The sequence below is a fragment of the Elephas maximus genome, chromosome X, assembly GCF_024166365.1.
Source record: "Elephas maximus indicus isolate mEleMax1 chromosome X, mEleMax1 primary haplotype, whole genome shotgun sequence".
NCBI classification, from domain to species: Eukaryota; Metazoa; Chordata; class Mammalia; order Proboscidea; family Elephantidae; genus Elephas; species Elephas maximus.
The window spans coordinates 81,886,006-81,907,804 of NC_064846.1; the positions used below are offsets into that span (position 1 = coordinate 81,886,006).

General features: G+C 34.6%; 1 protein-coding gene across 2 annotated transcripts in view; it reads left to right on the plus strand.

Annotated features, from left to right (window-relative positions):
• RPS6KA6 (ribosomal protein S6 kinase A6) overlaps positions 1–21,799 on the plus strand; it is a 161,393-nt gene that overhangs the window by 123,860 nt on the left and 15,734 nt on the right. For both annotated transcript variants that reach the window (XM_049872377.1, XM_049872378.1), the window contains exons 19-20: positions 10,996–11,072; positions 12,889–13,006. In XM_049872377.1, coding sequence (XP_049728334.1) covers positions 10,996–11,072; positions 12,889–13,006 — 195 coding nt within the window. The remainder of the gene's footprint in view (positions 1–10,995; positions 11,073–12,888; positions 13,007–21,799) is intronic.

Below are 21,799 nucleotides of genomic sequence, written 5' to 3' on the forward strand. Positions count from 1 at the left end.
AACACAGAGATAAACCAGTTGATGAAATTAAAATGCATATTTGAAAACATAATGAAAAATTTAATAAGCTGCAAGAATCCATTGAGAGACAGCCATCAGAAATTCAGAAGATTAACAATAAAATTACAGAATTAGACAACTGAATAGAAAGGCAGAGGACCAGAATTTAGCAAGTGGAATGCAGCACTGGTGAGATTGAAGATAAAGCACTTGGTACCAATACATTTGAAGAAAAATCAGATAAAAGAATTCTACAAAATGAAGAAAAGCTAAGAATCATGTGGGACTCTATCAAGAGAAACAACCTACTAGTGATTGGAGTACCAGAACAGGAAGGGATAACAGAAAATGCAGAAATAATTGTTGAAGTTTTTAACAGTAAGCTTTCCATATATCATGAAAGATGAGAAGATACTATCCAAGATGCTCATCAAACTCCACATGAGGTAGATCTGAAAAGAAAGTCACCGAGACGTATTATAATTAAACTTGCCAAAACCAAAGATAGTGAATTTTAACAGCAGATAGGGATAAATGAAAAGTCACCTACAAAGGAGAGCCAATAAGAATAAGCTCAGACTACTTGTCAGAAACCATGCAGGCAAAAAGGCAATGGAATTACTTATATAAAAATTTGAAGGAAAAAAAAATTGCCAACCAAGAATCATATATCCACCAAAACTGTCTCTCAAAAATGAAGGTGAAATTAGGACATTTCCAGATAAACAGAAGTTCAGGGAATTCGTAAAAACCAAACCAAAACTACAAGAAATACTAAAGGGAATTCTCTGCTTAGAAAATAAATGATATCAGATATCAACCCAAGACTGGAACACTGGATAGAGCAATCGGATGTCAATCCAAATAGAGAAATCACAAAAATAAATCAAGATAAAAAAGCTCAAAACAGGGACAGAGCAATGTCATTATGTAAAAGAAGACAACATTAAAACAATAAAGACAGACTAAGAAATGTAGTCATAGATCTTTCATGTAGAGAAGACAAGGCGATATAAAGAAATAAAAGTTAGGTTTAAACTTGGAAAAATAGGGGTAAATATTAAGGTAACCACAAAGGAGACTAACAATCCTACTGATCAAAATAAAATACAAGAAAAAAACTGAGCAGAAACAACATCAACCACAGCAAATAAGAGGAAAAGACAATATGTAAAGATAAACTACTCAGCACAAAAAACTAAGTGAGAAAAACAGTCAACAACACACAAAAAAGACTGTAAAATGGCAGCACTAAACTCCTACCTATCCATAATTATGCTGAATATTAATAGACTAAATACACCAATAAAGAGACAGAGAGTGGCAGAATGGATAAAAAAAACATGACCCATCTAAATATGATACCTACAGGAGGCACACTTCAGACTTAGAGACACAAACAAACTAAAACTCAAAGGATGGAAAAAAATGTATCAAGCAAACAACAATCAAAAAAGAGCAGGAGTGGCGATATTGATTTCTGACAAAATAGAATTTAAAGTTAAATCCACAACAAAGAATAAGGAAGGACACTATGTAATGATTAAAGTGACAATATACCAGGAGAATATAACCGTATTAAATATTAATGCACCCAGTGACAGGGATACAATAATCATAATACAAACTCCAAAAGCAGTGAAAAGTGAGATAGATAGCTCCACAATAATAGTAGGAAACTTCAACAAACCATTTTCAGTGAAGGACAGAACATCCAGAAAGAAGCTCAATAAAGACACAGGAGATCTAAATGCCACAATCAGACAACTTGACCTCATAGACACATACAGAGCACCCCACCCAACAGCAGCCAAGTATACTTTCTTTTCTAGTACACATGGAATATTCTCTGTAATAGACCACATATTAGGTCATAAAGCAAGCCTCAGCAGAATCCAAAACATCTAAAAATATCACAAAGAATCTTCTCTGACCATAAGGCCATAAAAGTAGAAATCAGTAACAGGAAAAGCAGGGAAAAGAAATCAAACACTTGGAAACTGAACAATACCCTGCTCAAAAAAGACTGGGTTGTAGAAGACACAAAGGATGGAATAAAGAAATTCGTAGAATCCAATGAGAATGAAAACACTTCCTATTAGAACCTTTGGAACACAGGTAAAGCAGTGCTCAGAGGTCAATTTATATCAATAAACACATAGGAAAAGAAGAAAAGGCCAAAATCAAAGAATTATCCCTGCAGCCTGAACAAATAGAGAGCAATTAAAGAAAGCAAATAATGAAAATTAGAGCAGAATTAAATGAAATAGAGAACAGAAAAACAATTGAGTTAACAAGACCATAAACTGGTTCTTTGAAAAAATTGACATAATTGATAATCCATTGGCCAAACTGACAAAAGAAAAACAGGATGGAAAGGAAATAATCTGAATAAGAAATGAGATCGGCGATATTACAACAGACCCAACTGAAATCAAAACAATCATATCAGATTAGTATGAAAAATTGTACTCTAAAAAAATTGAAAACCTAGGAGAAATGAATGAATTTCTAGAAACACACTACTTACCTAAACTAACACAAAAACAGACCTATATCCCTCTTGAACTTAGATGCAAAAACCCTCAGCAAAATTCTAGTCAGTTGAATTCAACAACATATCAAAAAATAATTCACCATGACCAAGTGGGATTCGTACTAGGTATGCAGGGCTGGTTCAACATTAGAAAAACAATTAATATAATCCATCATATAAATAAAACAAAAGACAATAATCACATAATTTTATCAATTGATGCAGAAAAGTCATTTGACAAAGTTCAATACCCATTCATGATAAAAACTCTCAGCAAAATAGGAATAGAAGGAAAATTCCTCAACAAAAAAAAGGGCATATATACAAAGCCAACAGCCAATATCAACCTAAATGGAGAGAGTCTGAAAGCATTTCCCTTGAAATCGGGACCCAGGCAAGGATGCCCTTTATCACCACTCTTTTTCATCATTGTGCTGGAGGTCCTGGCCAGAGCAATTAGGCTAGATAAAGAAATAAAGGACAACCAGATTGGTAAGGAAGAAGTAAAATATCTCTATTTGCAGAAGATATGATCTTATACACACAAAAAAAAAACCTAAAGAATCTTGAAGAAAACTACTGGAACTAATAGTTTTCAGCAGAGTGTCAGGATACAAGATAAACATACAAAAATCAGTTGGATTCCTCTACACAACAAAAAGAACATCAAAGAGGAAATCGCCAAATCAATACCATTTACAATAGCCCCATAGAAGATAAAATACTTAGGAGTAAATCTTAGAAGAGATGTAAAAGACCTATACAAAGAAACCTACAGACACTATTGCAAGAAACCAAAAGAGACTACATAAGTTGAAAAACATACCTTGCTCATGGATAGGAAGACTTAACGTTGTAAAAATGTCTATTCTACCAAAAGCCATCTATAGATACAATGCAATTCTAATACAAATTCCAACAATATTTTTTAATGAGATGGAGAAACAAGTCACCAACTTCATATGCAAGGGAAGAGGCCCAGATAAGTAAAAAGTAAAGCATTAGTGAAAAAGAAGAATAAATTGGGAGGCCTCACTCTACCTGATTTTAGAACCTATTATACTGCTACAGTAGTCAAAAGAGCCTGGTAGTGGTGCAACAACAGATACATAGACCAATGGAACAGAATTGAGAACATAGACATAAATCCATCCACATATGAACAGTTGATATTTGACAAAGGCCCTAAGTCCATTAAATGGGGAAGACAGTCTGTTTAACAAATGGTGCTGGCGTAACTGTATATCCATCTGCAAAAAAAATGAAACAAGACCCATACCTCACACTGTGCACAAAAACTAACTCAATGTGGATCAAAGACCTAATATAAAATCTAAAACAATAAAGATCATGGAAGAAAAATTAGGGTCAACACTGGGAGTCCTAATACATGGCATCAATAGTATACAAAACATTACTAACAATGCAGAAGAGAAACCAGATAACTGGGAGCTCCTAAAAATCAAACACTTATGCTCATCCAAAGACTTCACCAAAAGAGTAAAAGAATTACCCACAGATTGGGAAAAAGTTTTTAGCTATGATGTTTCCTATCAGCATCTCACTATCATTAGCCATTAGAGAAATGCCAGTCAAAACTACAGTGAGATTCCATCTCACTCCAACAAGGCTGGCATTAATCCAAAAAGCACAATAAATGTTAGAGAGGTTATGGAGAGACTGGAACACTTATACACTGCTCGTGGGAATTTGAAATGGTGCAACCACTTTGGACATCGATTTGGTGTTTCCTTAAAAAGCTAGAAATAGAACTACCATACGATCCAGTAGTCTGACTCCTTGGAATATATCCTAGAGAAATAAGTGCCTTAACACGAACAGATATATGCACACTCATGTTCATTGCAGCAGTGTTTACAATAGCAAAAAGATGGAAGCAACCAAGGTGCCCATCAACAGATAAATGGACAAATAAATTATGGTATATTCACACAATGGAATACTATGCATTGGTAAAGAACAATGATGAATCTGAGAAACATTTCATAACATGGAGGAATCTGGAAGGCATTGTGCCGAGTGAAATTAGTCAGTTGCAAAAGGACAAGTATTGTATGAGACTACTATTATAAGAACTCGAGAAATAGTTTCAACGGAGAAGAAAATATTCTGTGATGGTTATGAGAGTGCGGAGGGCAGAAGGGAGAGGGGTTTTCACTAATTAGTAGATAAGAACTATTTTAGGTGAAGGGAAAGAGAACACACGGTACAAAAGAGGTTAGCAGAACTGGACTAAACCAAAAGCAAAGAAGTTCTCTGAATAAACTGAATGCTTCGAAGTCTAGCGCAGTAGGGGTGGGGGATTGGGGACCATGGTTTCAGGCGACATCTAAGTCACTTGGCATAATAAAATCTGTTAAGAAAACATTCTGCATCCCACTTTGGAGACTGGTATCTGGAGTCTTAAAAGGTAGCAAGTGGCCATCTAAGATGCATCAATTGGTCTCAACCCACCTGGAGCAAAGGAGAATGAAGAAAACCAAAGACACAAGGTAATTACAAGCCCAGGAGACTGAAAGGGTCACATAAACCAGAGACTATATCAGCCTGAGACCAGAAGAACCAGATTGTGCCTGGCTACAACCAAATACTGCCCTGACAGAGAACACAACTGAGAACCCCCTAAGGGAGCAGGAGAGCAGTGGGATAAAAAAAAAAAAAAAAAAAAAACAGACCTCAAATTCTGGTAAAATGACCAGACTTAATGGTCTGACTGAGACTAGAAGGACCCCGGAGGTCATGGTCCCCAGACTCCTGTTAGCCCAAGTCAGGAGCTATTCCCAAAGCCAACTCTTCAGACAGGGGTTGGACTGGACTATGGGATAGAAAATGACACTGGTGAAGAGTGAGCTTTTGGGATCAAGTAGACACATGAGACTATGTGGGCAGCTCCTGTCTGGAGGGGAGATGAAAGGGTAGAGGGAGTCAGGAGCTGGCTGAATGGACATGAAAATAGAGAGTGGAGGAATGGAGTGTTCTGTCTCATTAGAGGGAGAGCAACTAGGAGTTTATAGTAAGGTGTCTATAAATTTTTGTATGAGAAACTGATGATTTGTAAACTTTCATTTAAAGCACAATAAAAATTAAAAAAATATTTATTCACAAATTGTTTTGTGACATGGGTTACAGTCCCCAGATTCTGTCAGTGCTCTCCCTCTTTCCCTTTCTACCCGGATTCCCTATGTCCATTTGTCCAGTTTTCTTGTCCCTTCATGCATTCTGATTTTTTGCTTCTGGGCAGGTGTTGCCCATTTGGTCTCATATACTTGATTGAAATAAGAAACATTCCTCATGTGTATTATTGTTTGTTTTATAGGCCTGTCTAAGCTTTGGCTGAAACGTGGACTTCAGAAGTGGGTTCAGTTCTGAGTTAAAATGTGTCGAGGGGGCATACTGTCAGGGGTTCTTCCAGTCTCTATCATACCAGTAAGTCTGGTCTTTTGTGTGTGTGTGTGTGTGTGTGTGTGTGTGTGTGTGTGTGTGTGTGTGTGTGTATTTGAATTTTGTTCTACATTTTTCTCCTGCTCTGTCCAGGACTCTCTATTGTGATCTCTGTTAGAGCGGTTGGTGCTAGTAGTCAGGCACCCTCTAGTACTTCAAGGCTCAGGCTGGTAGAGGCTGTGGTTCATGTGGTCCATTAGTCCTTTGGCTAATATTTTCCTGTGTCTTTGGTTCTCTTCATTCTCCTTTGCTCCAGAAAGGATGGGACCAATAGATGTACCTTAGATGGCTGCTCACAAGCTTTTAAGACCCTAGACACTACTCACTTGAGTAGGATGGAGGACATCTTCCTTATGAACTATGTTATGCCAATTAAAGCAGATGTCCCCCTGACACTGTGGTTCCCAGCCATTACACCCAGTAACTCGGTCCCTTAAGGTATATGGATGTGTCTAGGAAGCTTCTATGACATAACTTTAGTCAGGTTATGCTGATGTCCTCTATGTTGTGTGTTGTCTTTCCCTTCAGAAAAGTAAACACTTGTCTACTATCTAGTTAGTGATTTCCCCTCCCCATTTCTCCCCTGCCTCGTAACCATCAAAGATTGGTTTTGTCTGTGTGTGTGTGTATGTGTGTGTGTGTGTAAACCTTTCTTGGGTTTTTTAAACAGTGGTCTTATTACAGTATTTGTGCTTTTGTGATTGCCAGTTCACTCAACATAATGCCCTCCATATTCATCCATGTTGTGAGATGTTTTGAGGATTCATCGTTGTTCTTTATTGTTGCATAGTATTCCCTTGTGTGTACATACTATAATTTGTTTATCCATTCATCTCTTGATGGACACTTAGGTTCCTTCCACCTTTTTGCTATTGTGAATAATGCTGCAATAAACACTGTTGTGTATATATCTATTCATATGATGGCTCTTAATTCTCTAGGATATATTCCTAGGAGTGGGATTACTGGATCATATGGTATTTTCTTTTCTAGCTTTTTAAGGAGGCACCATATCATTTTCCATTGTGGTTGTACTGTTTTATATTCCCCCTAGCAGTGCATAAGAGTTCCAGTCTCCTGCAACCTCTCCAACATTTGTTCTTTTCTTTTCTTTCTTTTTTTTTTTTTAGTGGCAGTAATGTCGGGGTGAGATGGTATCTCATTGTAGTTTTGATTTGTATTTCTCTAATGGTTAATGATCATGAGCATTTCCTCAAGTGTCTGTTAGTCAACTGAATGTCTTCTTTGGTGAAGTGTCTGTTTATACCTTTTCCCTATTTTTAATTGGATTATTTGTCTTTTTGTTATTAAGGTACTGAAGTATTCTGTAGATTTTAGAAATTAGACACTTGTTGGATATGTCATAGCCAAAAAATTTTTCCCAGTCAGTGGGTTCTCGTTTTACTGTTCTGGTGAAGTCTTTTGATGAGTATAAGTGTTAAATTTTTAGGAGTCCCCAATTATTTAGTGTATCTTCTGGTGTTTGTGCATTGTTAGTTACAGTTTTTATTGTATTTATGCCTTTTCTCCCATGAGATTTGTCGTTTTAGGTTTTATCTTTAGGTCTTTGATCCATTTTGAGTTAGTTTTTGTATATGCTGTGAGGTATGGGTCCTGTTTCATTGTTTTACAGATGGACATCCAGTTTTGCCAGCACCATCTGTTAAAGACTGTCTTTTCCCCATTTAATGGACTTTGGGCCTTTGTCAAAGATCAGCTGACCATAGGTAGATGGATTTATGTCTGGGATCTTGATTCTGTTACATTGTCCTATGTATCTGTCTTTGTACCAGTACCAGGCTGTTTTCACTACTGTGGCCGTGTAGTCGGTTCTGAGATCAGGTAGTGTGATGCCTCCTACTGTGTTCTTTTTTTTCAATAATGCATTGTTTATCTGGGGCATCTTTCCTTTCCATATAGTTAGTGATTAGTTTTTCCATCTTGTTAAAGAATGCTGCTGGTATATAGATTGTGATTGCATTATATCTATAGATTGCTTTGTGTAGGGTTGACGTTTTCACAATGGTGAGTCTTCCGATCTATGAGCATGGTATGTTTTTCCACATATGTAGGTCTCTTGGTTTCTGGCTATAATGTTTTGTAGTTTTCTTTGTGTAGGTCTTTTACATCCCTGGTTAGATTTATTCCTAAATATTTTGTCTTTTTAGGGGCTATTATAAATGGTTTTGTTTTCCTGATTTCCTTTTCAGAGTTCTCTTTGTTGGTGTATAGGAATCCAACTGATGTTTTTTAATGTTGATCTTGTATCCTGCTACTCTGCCGAGTCTTCTTTTTATTAGTTCCTCTATCAGCCTCTTAAGATTTACTGAGTCAGTATGCTTTTCTACTATCATTATGTCCCAGAAGTTAATATACCCCACTCAAAGTTTATACTTCCATAAAGACAGTTCTATTATATTACATTATTAAACTGATATTTAATGCCTACTGAGACCTAAACATGTTCCTGAATTAAAATAGCTTAAAATAAAGTTGAGGAATGCTATGTCTGCAGCTCTTTAATAAATATGAAATTACCCTGCTTTGCTCTGGTTCTAGGCTACTGGGTGTTCTGCCCCAAATGTGAATTTATTTGAACTTTAAAGCAAAGGGAGTGGGGAATTTCTGTACATGTTAACCCACCCAGTGCTGTCTACATGTTACTTTTGCTTATTTGCGAAACCAAGAAAGAGAGAAGGTTATGGCACTAATCACTTTAATTCTGACTTCTATCTTTGTATTTAACTTGATGCAGGTAAGGTGTCAAACACACCCTCTGAACCCACAGCCCTACCTTGTTTTTTGTTTTTTTATTGCTGCATTTTTTTACGATTATAGGGCAATGATAACCAGCTTTACAACAAAAGTAGACTGCCTCTTCTTTTCCCATACCAAATGGGTTTAAGTACGTAATAAATCTAAAACAAGTTTTTCACGGTTGCCCCTTATTAAGCATTGTGACACCTCCTCCTCAACTCTGCCCTTCTCATTAAATAAATGAGGAAGGTTATGGGGATATAAGATACCCATAGCTGACTTGCTGGTTAATCCTCACCTGTCTAACGAGATCCTAAGTTGTGACCTTTAACCATGACTGTGTATTAGAATGTCGTTCTGAGGGAACCAGGGAAAGCATGGCAATCACCAGGACAGTAACATATGATAAAAGGAAAGAGATACAGAAAAAAAGGATAGTTTTATATTTTACTAGAATTTGCCAACTTAGGTTTACCATGATGTGACTGGTTTAGCTGTACCTCATTATTTGTTAGACCCTTTGTAGTCCCTGCTAGTTATATACATTTTGTAGTAGTCTCCGCCACTTATATATGTTTTCTGAATGCCCCCTCAGCTTCTCAATTTTGTGCATATGTGTGTTCTTTTTTTAGAAAAATTTTATTGTGATGCAATGTATACAACAAAACATTCACCATTTCCTTTTTACACATATATTATGGTTACCATGTCACAGCCATCACCGCTATCCATTTCCAAATGTTTTTCATCGTCCTTAACAGCAACTCAGTACTCCTTAAGGAATACCTCTCCATTTCCCCCTCCCACCTACCCTTAACCCCCGCCCCTCAAAAAAAAAATCCCATTGCCGTCAAGTCAATTTCTACTCATAGCAACCCTGTAGGACAGAGTAGAACTGCCCCATAGGGTTTCCAAGGAGCACCTGGTGGATTCGAACTGCTGACCTTTTGGTTGGCAGCCGAACTCTTAACCACTACGCCACCAGGGTTTCCCTGGTAACCACTAATAAACTTTGGTCTCCATGTATTTGCTTATTCTAGATATTTTATGTAAAAGAGACCATACCATATTTGTCCTTTTGTGTCTGATTTATTTTGCTCAGCATAATGTTTACCAGGTTCATCCATGTTGTAGCCTGTATCAGAACTATATTTCTCTATATTGAATTGTACTTTAGCTGCATACTCATTATTCATGTCTGGCAACTGTCAAAGCCAAACATTAATATTTTTATGTTTTATAAATGAAAATCCCGTGCTATTGGTTATGCAGTCCCCAGTGTTAATGCATTAGTAGTGTTTCTATTTTTTTCCTATGCTTGGAGGCTTTAGTAGTGGGCCTGTTTTTCTAAATGAAAAAAAAGGCCTCATTTCATCTCTATTTTTCTAACAAAGTCTATTAACTTTATAGAGAAAACTCACATGAATATGTAAGAAAGATATTATTTCATTTTTATTAACACTGGCCAAAATAACAAGAAAACAGCTACCCAAATTATATGAAAAATTAATGAAACCTTTCAGAATTTATCAAAAGTGTATTTGTGGTCCAGAAATATAGTGCTCTTTTGAAGACATAAGTCTTATATGTAAAATATAAATTTATCCACCTTGTGTAAGATTGTTTATTTTCTTACCATCTCTTATGTTGTAAGGAAGTTCTAGAGTAAGAATGTCTGCTCCAGTCACTTACTAGTTTTGTAATGTTGGGCAAGTTACTTAACATTTGCTCAAATTCCTCATCTTTAAAATGATAGTGATAATATCTACTTCATAGAGTCAGTGTCAACATTATCAAACATATTCAATGCTTTCTAGTAGCAGACTTTGCCTTTAATGTTTAGTTAATGTATTTTCTAAAAGTTTAAAAGAATCTAAGGTTTTATATCATGAACATTTGGATGAGAAAATTGTTTATTCTGAGTCACTAAACTTTCTGTACATGTTAGTGTTAAGTTTTGATGGCTGAATATCTGGTTTTCCTAAGAGGAGGACTGAAAGCTCATCGAGGTTGTGGATCACGTCTTACAAGGTTGTTTTTTGCAGACCCACATTACTTAATCATCTTATTAATATACATTTATTCAGTGCTTGCTAACAGCCAGAAACTTTGCCTTTAACATTGAGTGAATGTATTTTCTAAAAGATTAAAAAAAGAATCTAAGATTGTATATCACGAACATTTGGATGAGAAAATTATTTATACTGAGTCACTCCAGATAATGAGTATTTTTTTCTCAGGTTCTTATGCAACAGGGATATGATGCTGCATGCGATATTTGGAGTTTGGGAGTCCTTTTTTACACAATGTTGGCTGGGTAAGAAACTCATATTTAGAAGTATTTACATTGTTATTTGAATTTCACCTGTATATCTTCATCTAGAAAGAGGACAGATGAGAATAACCTTAGGGAAAATGCTGTTAATATTTGAAAATTTTGTTTTTTGCTTATAAATTAAAAAAGTAAGGTTTATAATAAGGTACCATTGACTTAGATGTATTAAAAGGCAGTTTTCAGCTGAAACTAAAACTTAAAAATAAAGAATACATTTTATTTTGATTTTTTTAATTGAGTACATTACTTTTTTAAAATGTTTACTTGATAATAAATTAATTATATGTTTCAAAGAGAAGTTGCCCACTGAACTTGTTGATGTTGAGTTAATTAAAAAAAAAAAATGGTACTTTAACCTTTTCTTTCCTGGCAACAGAGATTTATAGGGTTGAAAAAAAAATTTTTTTTTTTTTTACTTTATAACAAATCTAAATGGTAACAGAATACTAAACAGAAACACACAGAATGCCTTTCCTTCAAAGGATAAAGACATAATCAAAAAATTCAATAACAATTGGATGTTGTTAATGTTGGTAATTTACAAATAGTACAAGTGAGATTTTACTCTTAATGAGTAGCACTTTTATTTAGAAGTGAAACCCTTATGACTGTAGAATTTATTCTGAGAGCTGTAGTAGACAAAATGATTACATTTAACAATTAGAAGAATTATAATGTAATTATAACGTTCTTAGGTGCATTTAGTATAATTAAAATATGCTTGACATATCAGGAGCTTTATAAATATGTTATAAAATGGTGACTCTGAATTATTTATTGGCTTGGTGATAATGTATGTCAGTGTATTCCGTATACTTTTAGATATATTATAAACTTATATAAAATAGTTATAGACCACAGCAAGTGTTAAAGTTCAGATAGCTACAAGTATCAAAAGCAATCAGCATTATTGGTTTCAAAACACTGGATACCATTTTCAGCTTGCTGCTTTCATATACTTACTTCAGGACTAAACAAAACATAAACCTTTGTGTGCGTGTGTGTGTGTGTATGTGTAGTGTCATCGCAACTTAATTGTTACCTGAAGGAATTAGGACATTCAGGTATTAAGACATCTCATACTTTTCACCATAAATCTATCTTCCCATTCTCAAATTTGAACAGCAATTTCAGTTCTGTCTGTTAAAATGATACCAAAACTATCACTTTTTGTCATTCTATATTTCCTTCTTCTTAAGTGCTTTCTCTTTATATAATGTATTTATCTTCCCTGTCTATGAATATTGATCTACATAATAATTTTAATGGTTATAGAGTTTTTTTATTGTATTATAACAATTTATTTAACCAACACATTTTTCATAGACATTAATTAAAAGTATTGTTAGCCTGTTTCCACTGATAGTATTGATAGAATGCTAATGAGTAAATTTAAATGAATACAATAAATACATTATGAAAATATAAAATTAACATTTTCTTTATAGTAGGTATATATGGTTTTCTAACTCACACTTGGAAGAATACAAAATTTGCATGTTTTATTCTGTCCTGGTTTTGCTTTACTTTCCCTTATTTTAATTTGCATTGATTAACTCATCAAAGTTGAAAGAAAAAGCTATAGGTGTAGACGAGATGTCAGTTTTATTAAGTAATTGGTTAGAATTAAGTTCATTGTTTGAAATGTAAAATTTGATATTAGGAGTGAAGGAAGATATTACATGATACTCTTAATTTGCTATAGAAACATTTGCATGTAGTCTTATATTTACCACTTTCAGTCAGATTTTATGTATATTCTCCCCTCATGTCCATTAAAATTATTTATTTTTAATAGCTATACTCCATTTGCTAATGGCCCCAATGATACTCCTGAAGAGATACTGCTGCGTATAGGTAATGGAAAGTTCTCTTTGAGTGGTGGAAACTGGGACAATATTTCAGATGGAGCAAAGGTATGTATTATAAATATGTTTTGTTGCATTCGTGTTGTTAATATCTTTATTTTTCCTAGTATCTATTTGCAGTGTATCCAACAGTATCATATGTTAGTATTTGTTTTTAATTAAGTCAACTCACTACCATGTGTGGATCAAATAAGGCAAAAGGCACCTTATTTTCTTCTGTGCTTCCTGGCAACCTTCCTTTTCTTATCAGGTCATATGTGTTTGGGGAATATAAATTACTTTCAAAAATGTAATTTACTGGAAAAATGCAGTTTTAAAGCAAACTAAAGTTGATTTTCCATATTATGATTTCTCCTTTAGCACAGAAATTGACTATAGATTATGTGGTAAGTTTTTACAATGTTAACTTATTCTTAGAAAATACAGTAGTCTCCCTTTATCTGTAGGGGATACATTCCAAAACCTCCCATGAATGCCTGAAACTGTGGATAGTACCAAGCCCTATATATATACCATGGTTGTCCTGTACATACATACCTGTGATAAAGTTTAATTTATAAATTAGGCACAGTAACAGATTAATAACAATAATAATAAAATACAACAATTATAGCAATATACTGTAATAAAAGCTATATGAATGATGGTGGGGACAGTGTGAGATTTCATCGTGCTAGATAATCATTTAACATTTTGGAACTGCAGTTGACCGCAGGTAACTGAAACCGAGGAAAGCAAAACTTTTGATGGGAGAGGGGCTACTGTAGATGGACCATTTGTCAGTAGCAACTAGATATTTATTACTGACATTTTAGAGCTGTTCAATAGAAATATAATGCAAGCCACATATGCAATTTTAAAATTCCTAGTAGCCACATTAAAAAACTAAAAAGAAACATGTGAAATTAATTTTAATAATATATTTTATTTAACCCAGTGTATCCAAAATATTATAATTTCAGCACCTAATCAATGTAAAAGAATAATGAGATATTTTACATTACTTTTGTACCAAGTCTTCAAATCTGGTGTGAATTTTACACATACAGCCTATCTCAATTTGGACTACCCACATATTCAGTGCTCGGTAGACACGTGGCTAGTGGCCTCTGTATTGGATAGTTCAGGTTCAGAGTAACTGGACTGACATAATTTAGGAAAAAAGTAGTCAGTCAAAACTTGAGTACTAATGTCTTACATTTATAATTTTTAAATTGTAAGTTTTAAAGCAAAAACCCAAAGTTATCTGCGTGTGGCTTATAGGGACCTGAAACTAGGCTGCAATTTGAAGTAGATAAATTTTAAGACAAAAAAAATTGCTTATAGTTAATATTTGCTAACTTTTAGACTGAATTTTCTTAGAACACTACCTAATCTGTAGGGTGTATTGAGGAGTATGTGTAATATCCTGATCATTGTAGGATAAATAAATAAGGAATTTGATTGTCATTACCTTTAAAGCATTAGAAAAACAGAGAAGGGCTAGTGTTTGGATCTTAGCCATAAAACAAGCATGCTATGTGGTGTAGTAGAAGGAACACCCGATTAGAGCCAGGAAACTGGGTCTGTGATCTTCTACTAATTTTGTACTTTGATCTCCTACGAACTAGCTGTTTGAGCAAAGAGTTGAATAATCTCTCTGAGCCTCAGTTATCTAATCTATAAAATGTGGTGTCTAAATTCTCCCTTGGATTCTTCTAACTCCAAATTTCTGTTTCTATGTAATTTGGCTTATTTATCATTTATCAGACTTCCCCTTGTGAAGTGGTTGAAGCCACTAATATTTTTCATTACGCATTTTCTAGTCAGTTTGTGCTTCAAAAAAGAAAAATTCTTTAAGGATCAATTCCAATGCTTAAAGCCACGCATGTGATACCTCTATGTTTCTTAAAAACAAAAACCTTGACAACAGTGACTGTAATGTGAATCATGCTTAGATTTTCTGTTTTCAGTGTTCATATGGTTTATGTTTGGGTCTGTCTAAAAGTAAAAAAAAAGTACACATTAAAATTTGTTTTTATCCTCACCTCTCTTCTAGTCTGGTAATCTGGAGAAATTCACATAGGAAAAGATACTGGGATATATTGTTGAGATCTGACAATTTCTTTCATGCAATCCCTTTTTCTGAATTAAGTGACTTTAGTTCTATCTTCTAAGCTTTTCTGAAAAAAAGGTGGCAGATTACTGAGCGAAAGAATTTATGTGAACCGTTTTAAGAAAACTCTTGTATATTTCAACAGTTTGGTTTTTTTTTGTCTGTTTTAAATTAGTCAAAAAGGAAAACTAGTGTTCAGTTGCCCCTACCAAAAACCAGACCAGTTGCCATAGAGTAGATTCATTCTGGTCCCCATGAGTTCAGTTGCCCATAACCCCTTAACTAGTACCCTTTAGTTGTGAGAACTATGGCATTCCCTGTCCCTTTCATAATAATAGTTTTACTTAATTTTAGTACCTAACAAGCTACTTTTCCCTTTTGAATGCTTTTCTTGCTATTAGTGAGTTCCTATAGAAGATTCCATTTGCTTCATTTCCATGCAGTGCTCATCGACTTTGTTCATTCAGTTAAGTGGGCTGGAGGTGATAGTAAAAGTCACATTGGCTTTGTGTGTCTTATTGCTGCAGTAGTTCCAGCTAACCCCTTACTTCTAAACCCCAGTTTTTGAGAACATTGGCATTGCTGCTTCTCTTTCATGAAATGGAGGAGACAAGGAGAAAAATCTTGTAAACAAAAGTAGAAGAAGCAAGAGTATAGGTAAAATTTTCATGGCGTGGATTCATAGTAAAAATAAGCACAGCACTAGATGGTGCCCGGCTGCCACCACCAACTGCTCTGACAGGGATCACAATAGAAGGTCCCAGACAGAGCTGGAGAAAAGTGTAGAACAAAATTCTAACACACACACACACAAAAAAAAAAAACGACCAGACATACTGGTCTGAAAGAGACTGGAGAAACCCCGAGAGTATGGCCCCCAGACACCCTTATATCTCAGTAATGAAGTCACTCCTGAGGTTCACCCTTCAGCCAAATAATAGTCTCCAACTCATAGCAACCCTACATGATGGAGTAGAACTGCCCCATAAGGTTTCCTAGGCTACAGTCCTTACAGGAGCAGATTGCAGGTCTTTTCTCCCATGGAGCTGCTGGGTGGGTTCAAATCACTGACCTTTCGATTAGTAGCCAAGCACTTTAACCACCATGCCACCAGGGCTCCTTTAAATTAAATATACGAATCTTGTTACTCTGTGCACTCTCTCTACTACAGAGCAGTTTTACAGCTAAAATATGACACTAAAATCTTGCTAGTACTTCTAATATCATAGGTTTCAAATGCCTTGTGCCAAATTATGCTAGAGTAAGATTACAGAGTGTAAACGCAGGCCAGGAAGATAAATTAGAAAATGCAATAATTAGAACTCTTCTCTTGGTTTTATTATGGGGTATAATTATTTTTTGCAATCAAGGTAGAAAGTGTTGCTTAAGTGTGTATGAGCCTCAGTTATCCTGAGGAAGTATGAATTGTAACACATTTGCCCAAATTAAAATGATTATGGTATAATGAATAATAACTGTAATGGAAAAAAAATTTTATCTTAGTCACATGATTAAAATTGGAAAATAGAGGTGATGAATTATTATCATTAGTTTCCAGACTTTAATGAGTGTGCCATCTAAGTACTGTGAGAAGAAGAAGAAAATTACCACTCTCAGGTATTCATGTATTTTCAAAGTATTTGGATTTTTACTTATTTTAATTAAAATAGATATAATTAATAGAGCTTTGTGGTCCAGGTTAAATTAAGTTAATCAGTTTGTCTAGTAATGCCCTTCTTCCAAATAGGCACTCTAACCAAACACTCAGCTGATTACATGAGTGATCATTTGTGTCATAGCTCAGTATCTTTCTATTTTAAGAACTGGCCAATACTATCATATGCAATTTGGAAAAAAAAAACAGAAAATTATTCATATGGAAGTGACAGATTTTTGTGAACTTGTGGGTGAGCACATTTTCCTCTTATGTTAGCTATCAAGAAAATTCAATGAATATTACTTAAGATAATGATACTTTTGTTCTTTCATTTGTCATCCACCCTCTGCTTGTCATTCTGCCAAGAAGATCTTGCTATATATTGCTGAGGGTTGAAAAAAAAAAAAAGACAAATTATGTTCAATTAAAACTACTTCAAATTCTTTAAAAGAAAGTAATTAAATGTTGATATTTCTGCTGTGAAGCCATTTGATATCATAAACTAATAAACATTCTGTTCATATCTTTCCTAGGAAACAATGATTATAATTTTTTTTTTTTTAATTTAGGATATGGCCCCATTTACTACATTATCATTTTAAGTTACACATCAGGAAAATCCACTTCAATGTTAGCAATCAGTCTGTTTGCAAGTATAAACTGACCATGTTAAAATGTTAAAGCATCTGTGGAACATTTACCAACGTGTGTATAAGTTTTAGCTGAATTTTACCTCAAGAGTACTTATATAATTTTTGCTTTAACTAGGTTGACCATACGTCACCGTTTTCATGGGACAGTCATGGTTTATGCCTTTCACTGTTAATTGTTCTGGTTTAGATCATAAATTATATGGCCACCCTAGTTTTAATTGTCCTTAATTTTATTTAAATTTGTTCAATGAATATATAACAAAACTCAATGTTGTTACACTTTATTGTAAAAAAAAAACACTTCATTATAATTTTTTTTATTGGAACAGGGATGTTGATATTTTTCATGAATGTTGGCTCAATGCTATAAATATTTATTGGGTACTTACTGCGTGCATATGATAGGTATTACTTTTTTAAAAAAGCAGTAATGATTATGTAAATTTCAAGTATCAATAATCCGTTTAATGGGGAAGAATGTAAAGTAGTATATTTTAGTAATTAAGAGCAAGATCCTGAGATTTCCTGGGTTCATATCCTGGCTTTGCTACTTTCTAGCTATGTGACCTTGGGAACGTTGCTTAACTTCTTTCTGCCTCAGTTCCCACATCTGTAAAGTGAAGGCAGTTAATAGTACCTTCCTCAGGGTTGTTACCGGTGTTAAATAGGTTAATATTAGTAGTAACTGCTCAGTAAGCATTAGGTGTTATTGTGAAGAATGTATAAAACACTCTGGCAATCAAATGTTAAGTTTTTAATTTACCATTATCAATAAAGGCCATCATGAGTAGAATTTAAAGTATAGCAGTATATTTCAAAATTTGCAGACACCAGTTTCCTTAACTTTCATCACTACCTGAACCTTTCAGTAATCCCTCTGAATCCTCAGGCAAGCAAGTACAAAAAGGTCCGATAAGGTTTAATTATTAGCAAAGTAGTACTTTTTTTTTTCCTCATATTAATGTTTAGCCTGTAGAGTTAATTTATTTGTTAAAACATACTTCGGTGAGCAGGAGTAGAGGAACCTATTCTTTTGGGCTAGATTGTTGATTTTTTAAAAGTTGTTTTATTGAGGTGTAATTGATACACAATAAAATGCACATGTATAAAGTATTTAATTTAATGTTATGACGTATATACACACCACAATCAAAATAATGAACTTATCAGTCACCCCCAAAAGTTTCCTCATGCTCCTATGTAATCCTTCACTCTTGCTCTACACCCCAACTCCCAATCCCCACCCTCTTCATTACCAGGAACCAGTGGCCTGCTGTCTGACATTATAGATTAGTTTATATTTTCTAGAAAATTTTACAAATGGAACCATACAGTATATACTCTTTTTTTTTGTCTTGCTTCTGTCACTCAGCATAATTATTTTGAGATTCAACAATGTTGTTAGAGGATACACTCAATAGTTTATTCCTATTCATCACTGAAAAGCTTATCCCATTGTATTGTACCACACTTTGTTCATCCATCGATCTGTTGATGGACATTCAGGTTGTTTTGTTTTCTCTCAGCAGTGTTTTATAGTTTTCAGTGTACAGGTCTTGCAATCTTTTAAAGGATAGTTTAAAAAAATTTTTTTTCCTAAGTGTTTCCTCTTTCTGAAGCTATTGTAAATGATATTTTCTTTTAATTTTACTTTCCAAATGTTTAGTACTAGTTTGTAGAAATACAGTTGATTTTTTCCTATATTGATACTATATGTTGCAATTGTGCTAAACTCACTTATTAATTCTAGTAGCTTATTTGTAGATTGGAGCTCTGGTGCAGTGACTAAGTGGTCTGCTGCTAACTGGAAGGTTGGCGGTTTGAACCTCCCGGCTGCTCCATTGGAGAAAGACATGGCCATCTGCTTACCTAAAGATTTATAGCCTTGGCAACCTTATGGAGCAGTTCTACTCTATCCTGTAGGGTTGCTATTAGTCAGAATAGACCCAGCGGCAAAGAGGTTTTTTTTTTTTTTTTTGTAGCTTGCTGTTCCTGGGTGGTGCAAATGGTTAAGCACTCAACTGCTAGGCTAAAGGTTGATGGTTTGAACCCACCCAGAGGCACCTCAGAAGGCAAGCTTGGTGATCTGCTTCTGAAAAAACACAGCTTTGAAAACTCTATGGAACTGTTTTACTCTGCACACTTCTGGTTGCCATGAGTTAGAATCAACTTGACAGAAACTAACAACAGCAATTTGTAGGTTCCATCAGTTTTTCTACATAGACAACCATATTATCTGTGAATAAAGACAGTTTTAATTCTTTCTTTCTGGTACAGATGTCTTTTTTCTTTTTCTTTTTCTTTCTTTCAGTGGCTAGAACTTCCAGTACAATGTTGTAGAAGTGAAGTTTGCTTGTTTCCTTTATTAGGGCGGAAGGATTTACTCTCGCACCATTAAGTATGAAGTTAGCTGTAGGTTTTACATAGATGCTTTTAATTAAATTATGAGGAAGTTCCCTTCCATTCCTATTTTGATGAAAAATTTGTTAGAGTTAGATTTGATTTTGTCAAATGCTTTTTCTGCATCTGTTGAGATGATCACATGATTTTTCTTTTTTGGTTTGTTATTATGCTGAATTACATTGATTTTAAAATGTTAAACCAATCTTACATCCCTAGTATAAACATCACTTAATCATGATGTATCATTACCTTTTGTATATATTGCCAGATTTGGTTTGCTACAATTTTGTTTAGAAATTTTTATGTCTGTGTTCATGAGGAATATTGTTCTGTAGTTTTCTTGGAATGTCTTTGGCTTTGGTATCAGGGAGTTGAATTGGGAAATAAGCCTCCTCTTCAGTTTTCTGGAAGAGTTATTTAGAATTGGGATTACCTCTTACATGTTAGAATTCACCAGTGAAGCCATCTGGGCATGGAGTTTTCTTTATTGGAAGGTTTTTAACTGTTAATTCAATTTATTTAATAGATATATAGCTATTTAGGTTATCTGTTTCCCCTTGAGTGGGCATTGGAATTTTTTTCTTTTAAAGAATTGGTCCATTCTTGAATTTATTGGCATATTTTAAATATTTCATTCCTATCCTATTAATATCTGTAGACTCTATAGCAACACCTACTTTCTGATTCCAAATATAATTATGAATTTGTCTTTGCTTTCAGTTCTATCCTTTTTTAAAAAAAATAACGTTGTGTTTTCAGTGAAAGTTTACACAGAAGATTAGGTTCCCATTTGAAAATTTCTACACTAGTTATACAGTGACATTTGTTACGTTTTTCACAATGTGTCAACATTCCCATTAATTGTGTTCTGTTCCATTTCTAGTACTCTTGTTTCCCTGCCCCCACTTGTCATCTTTGCTTTAGAGGAATTTTTGATCTTTTGGTCTCATATAGATTTTTTTTAATAGAGCTCCATATTCATGGGTAATATCCTTTTTTCTATGTGCCAATCTGTTGTTTCACTAAAAGGTGACCTCAGGGAATAGTTTTGGTTCAAGGTTTAAAGAATATCTCAGGGCAATAGTCTCAGGGAGTCCTCCAGTCTCAACTGGTCCAGGAAGTCTGGACTTTTTAAGAATTTGGGTTATTTTACACTTTTTCCTCCCATTCTATCTGAGTCCATTTATTGTGGCACTGATCAGAACAGTCAGTAGTGGTAGCTGGGCACCATCTAGTTCTTCTGGTCTCAGGGTAGATGTTAGCCTTGTAGACTGGTTTGTTCACTGAGACTTTCATTTTCTTATTTCTCTTTTGCTTCTAATGAGTACAGACCAATAGGTGTATCTTTCATGGCCACTAGCAAGCTCTTAAGACCCCGGATGCTACTTACCACACTAGGGTGTAGAACATGAACTTTGTGAACTATATTATGCCAACTGACTGAGTTGTCCCATGAGACTAAGGTCCTAAGCTTTCAAACTCAGTAAACCATTTTTGCAAGGTGTTTGGTTACGTTTGGAAAGTATCTGTAACTGTGTCCTGTATGATTATCTATGCATTTCATACATATTTGTATGTACATGTATATACAGATACTTCATCTGTGCACACATCCGTACTTACCTGTACCTACCTGTACACATATATGCCTATACACCGACATATGTGACCATATACTCATTTTGGGTTATTGTTGGTGTTTCCAAATTATGATACCATTTACAGTAGCCCCCAAGAAGATAAAATACTTAGGAATAAATCTAACCAGAGACGTAAAAGACCTGTACAAAGAAAACTACAAGACACTGCTGCAAGAAACCAAAAGAGACCTACATAAGTGGAAGAACATACATACCTTGCTCATGGACCGGAAGACTCAACATTGTGAAAATGTCTATTCTACCCAAAGCAATCTATAGATACAATGCAATCTCAATCCAGATTCAAATGGCATTTTTTAATGAGATGGAGAAACAAATCACCAACTTCATATGGAAAGGGAAGAGACCCCAGATAACTAAAGCATTACTGAA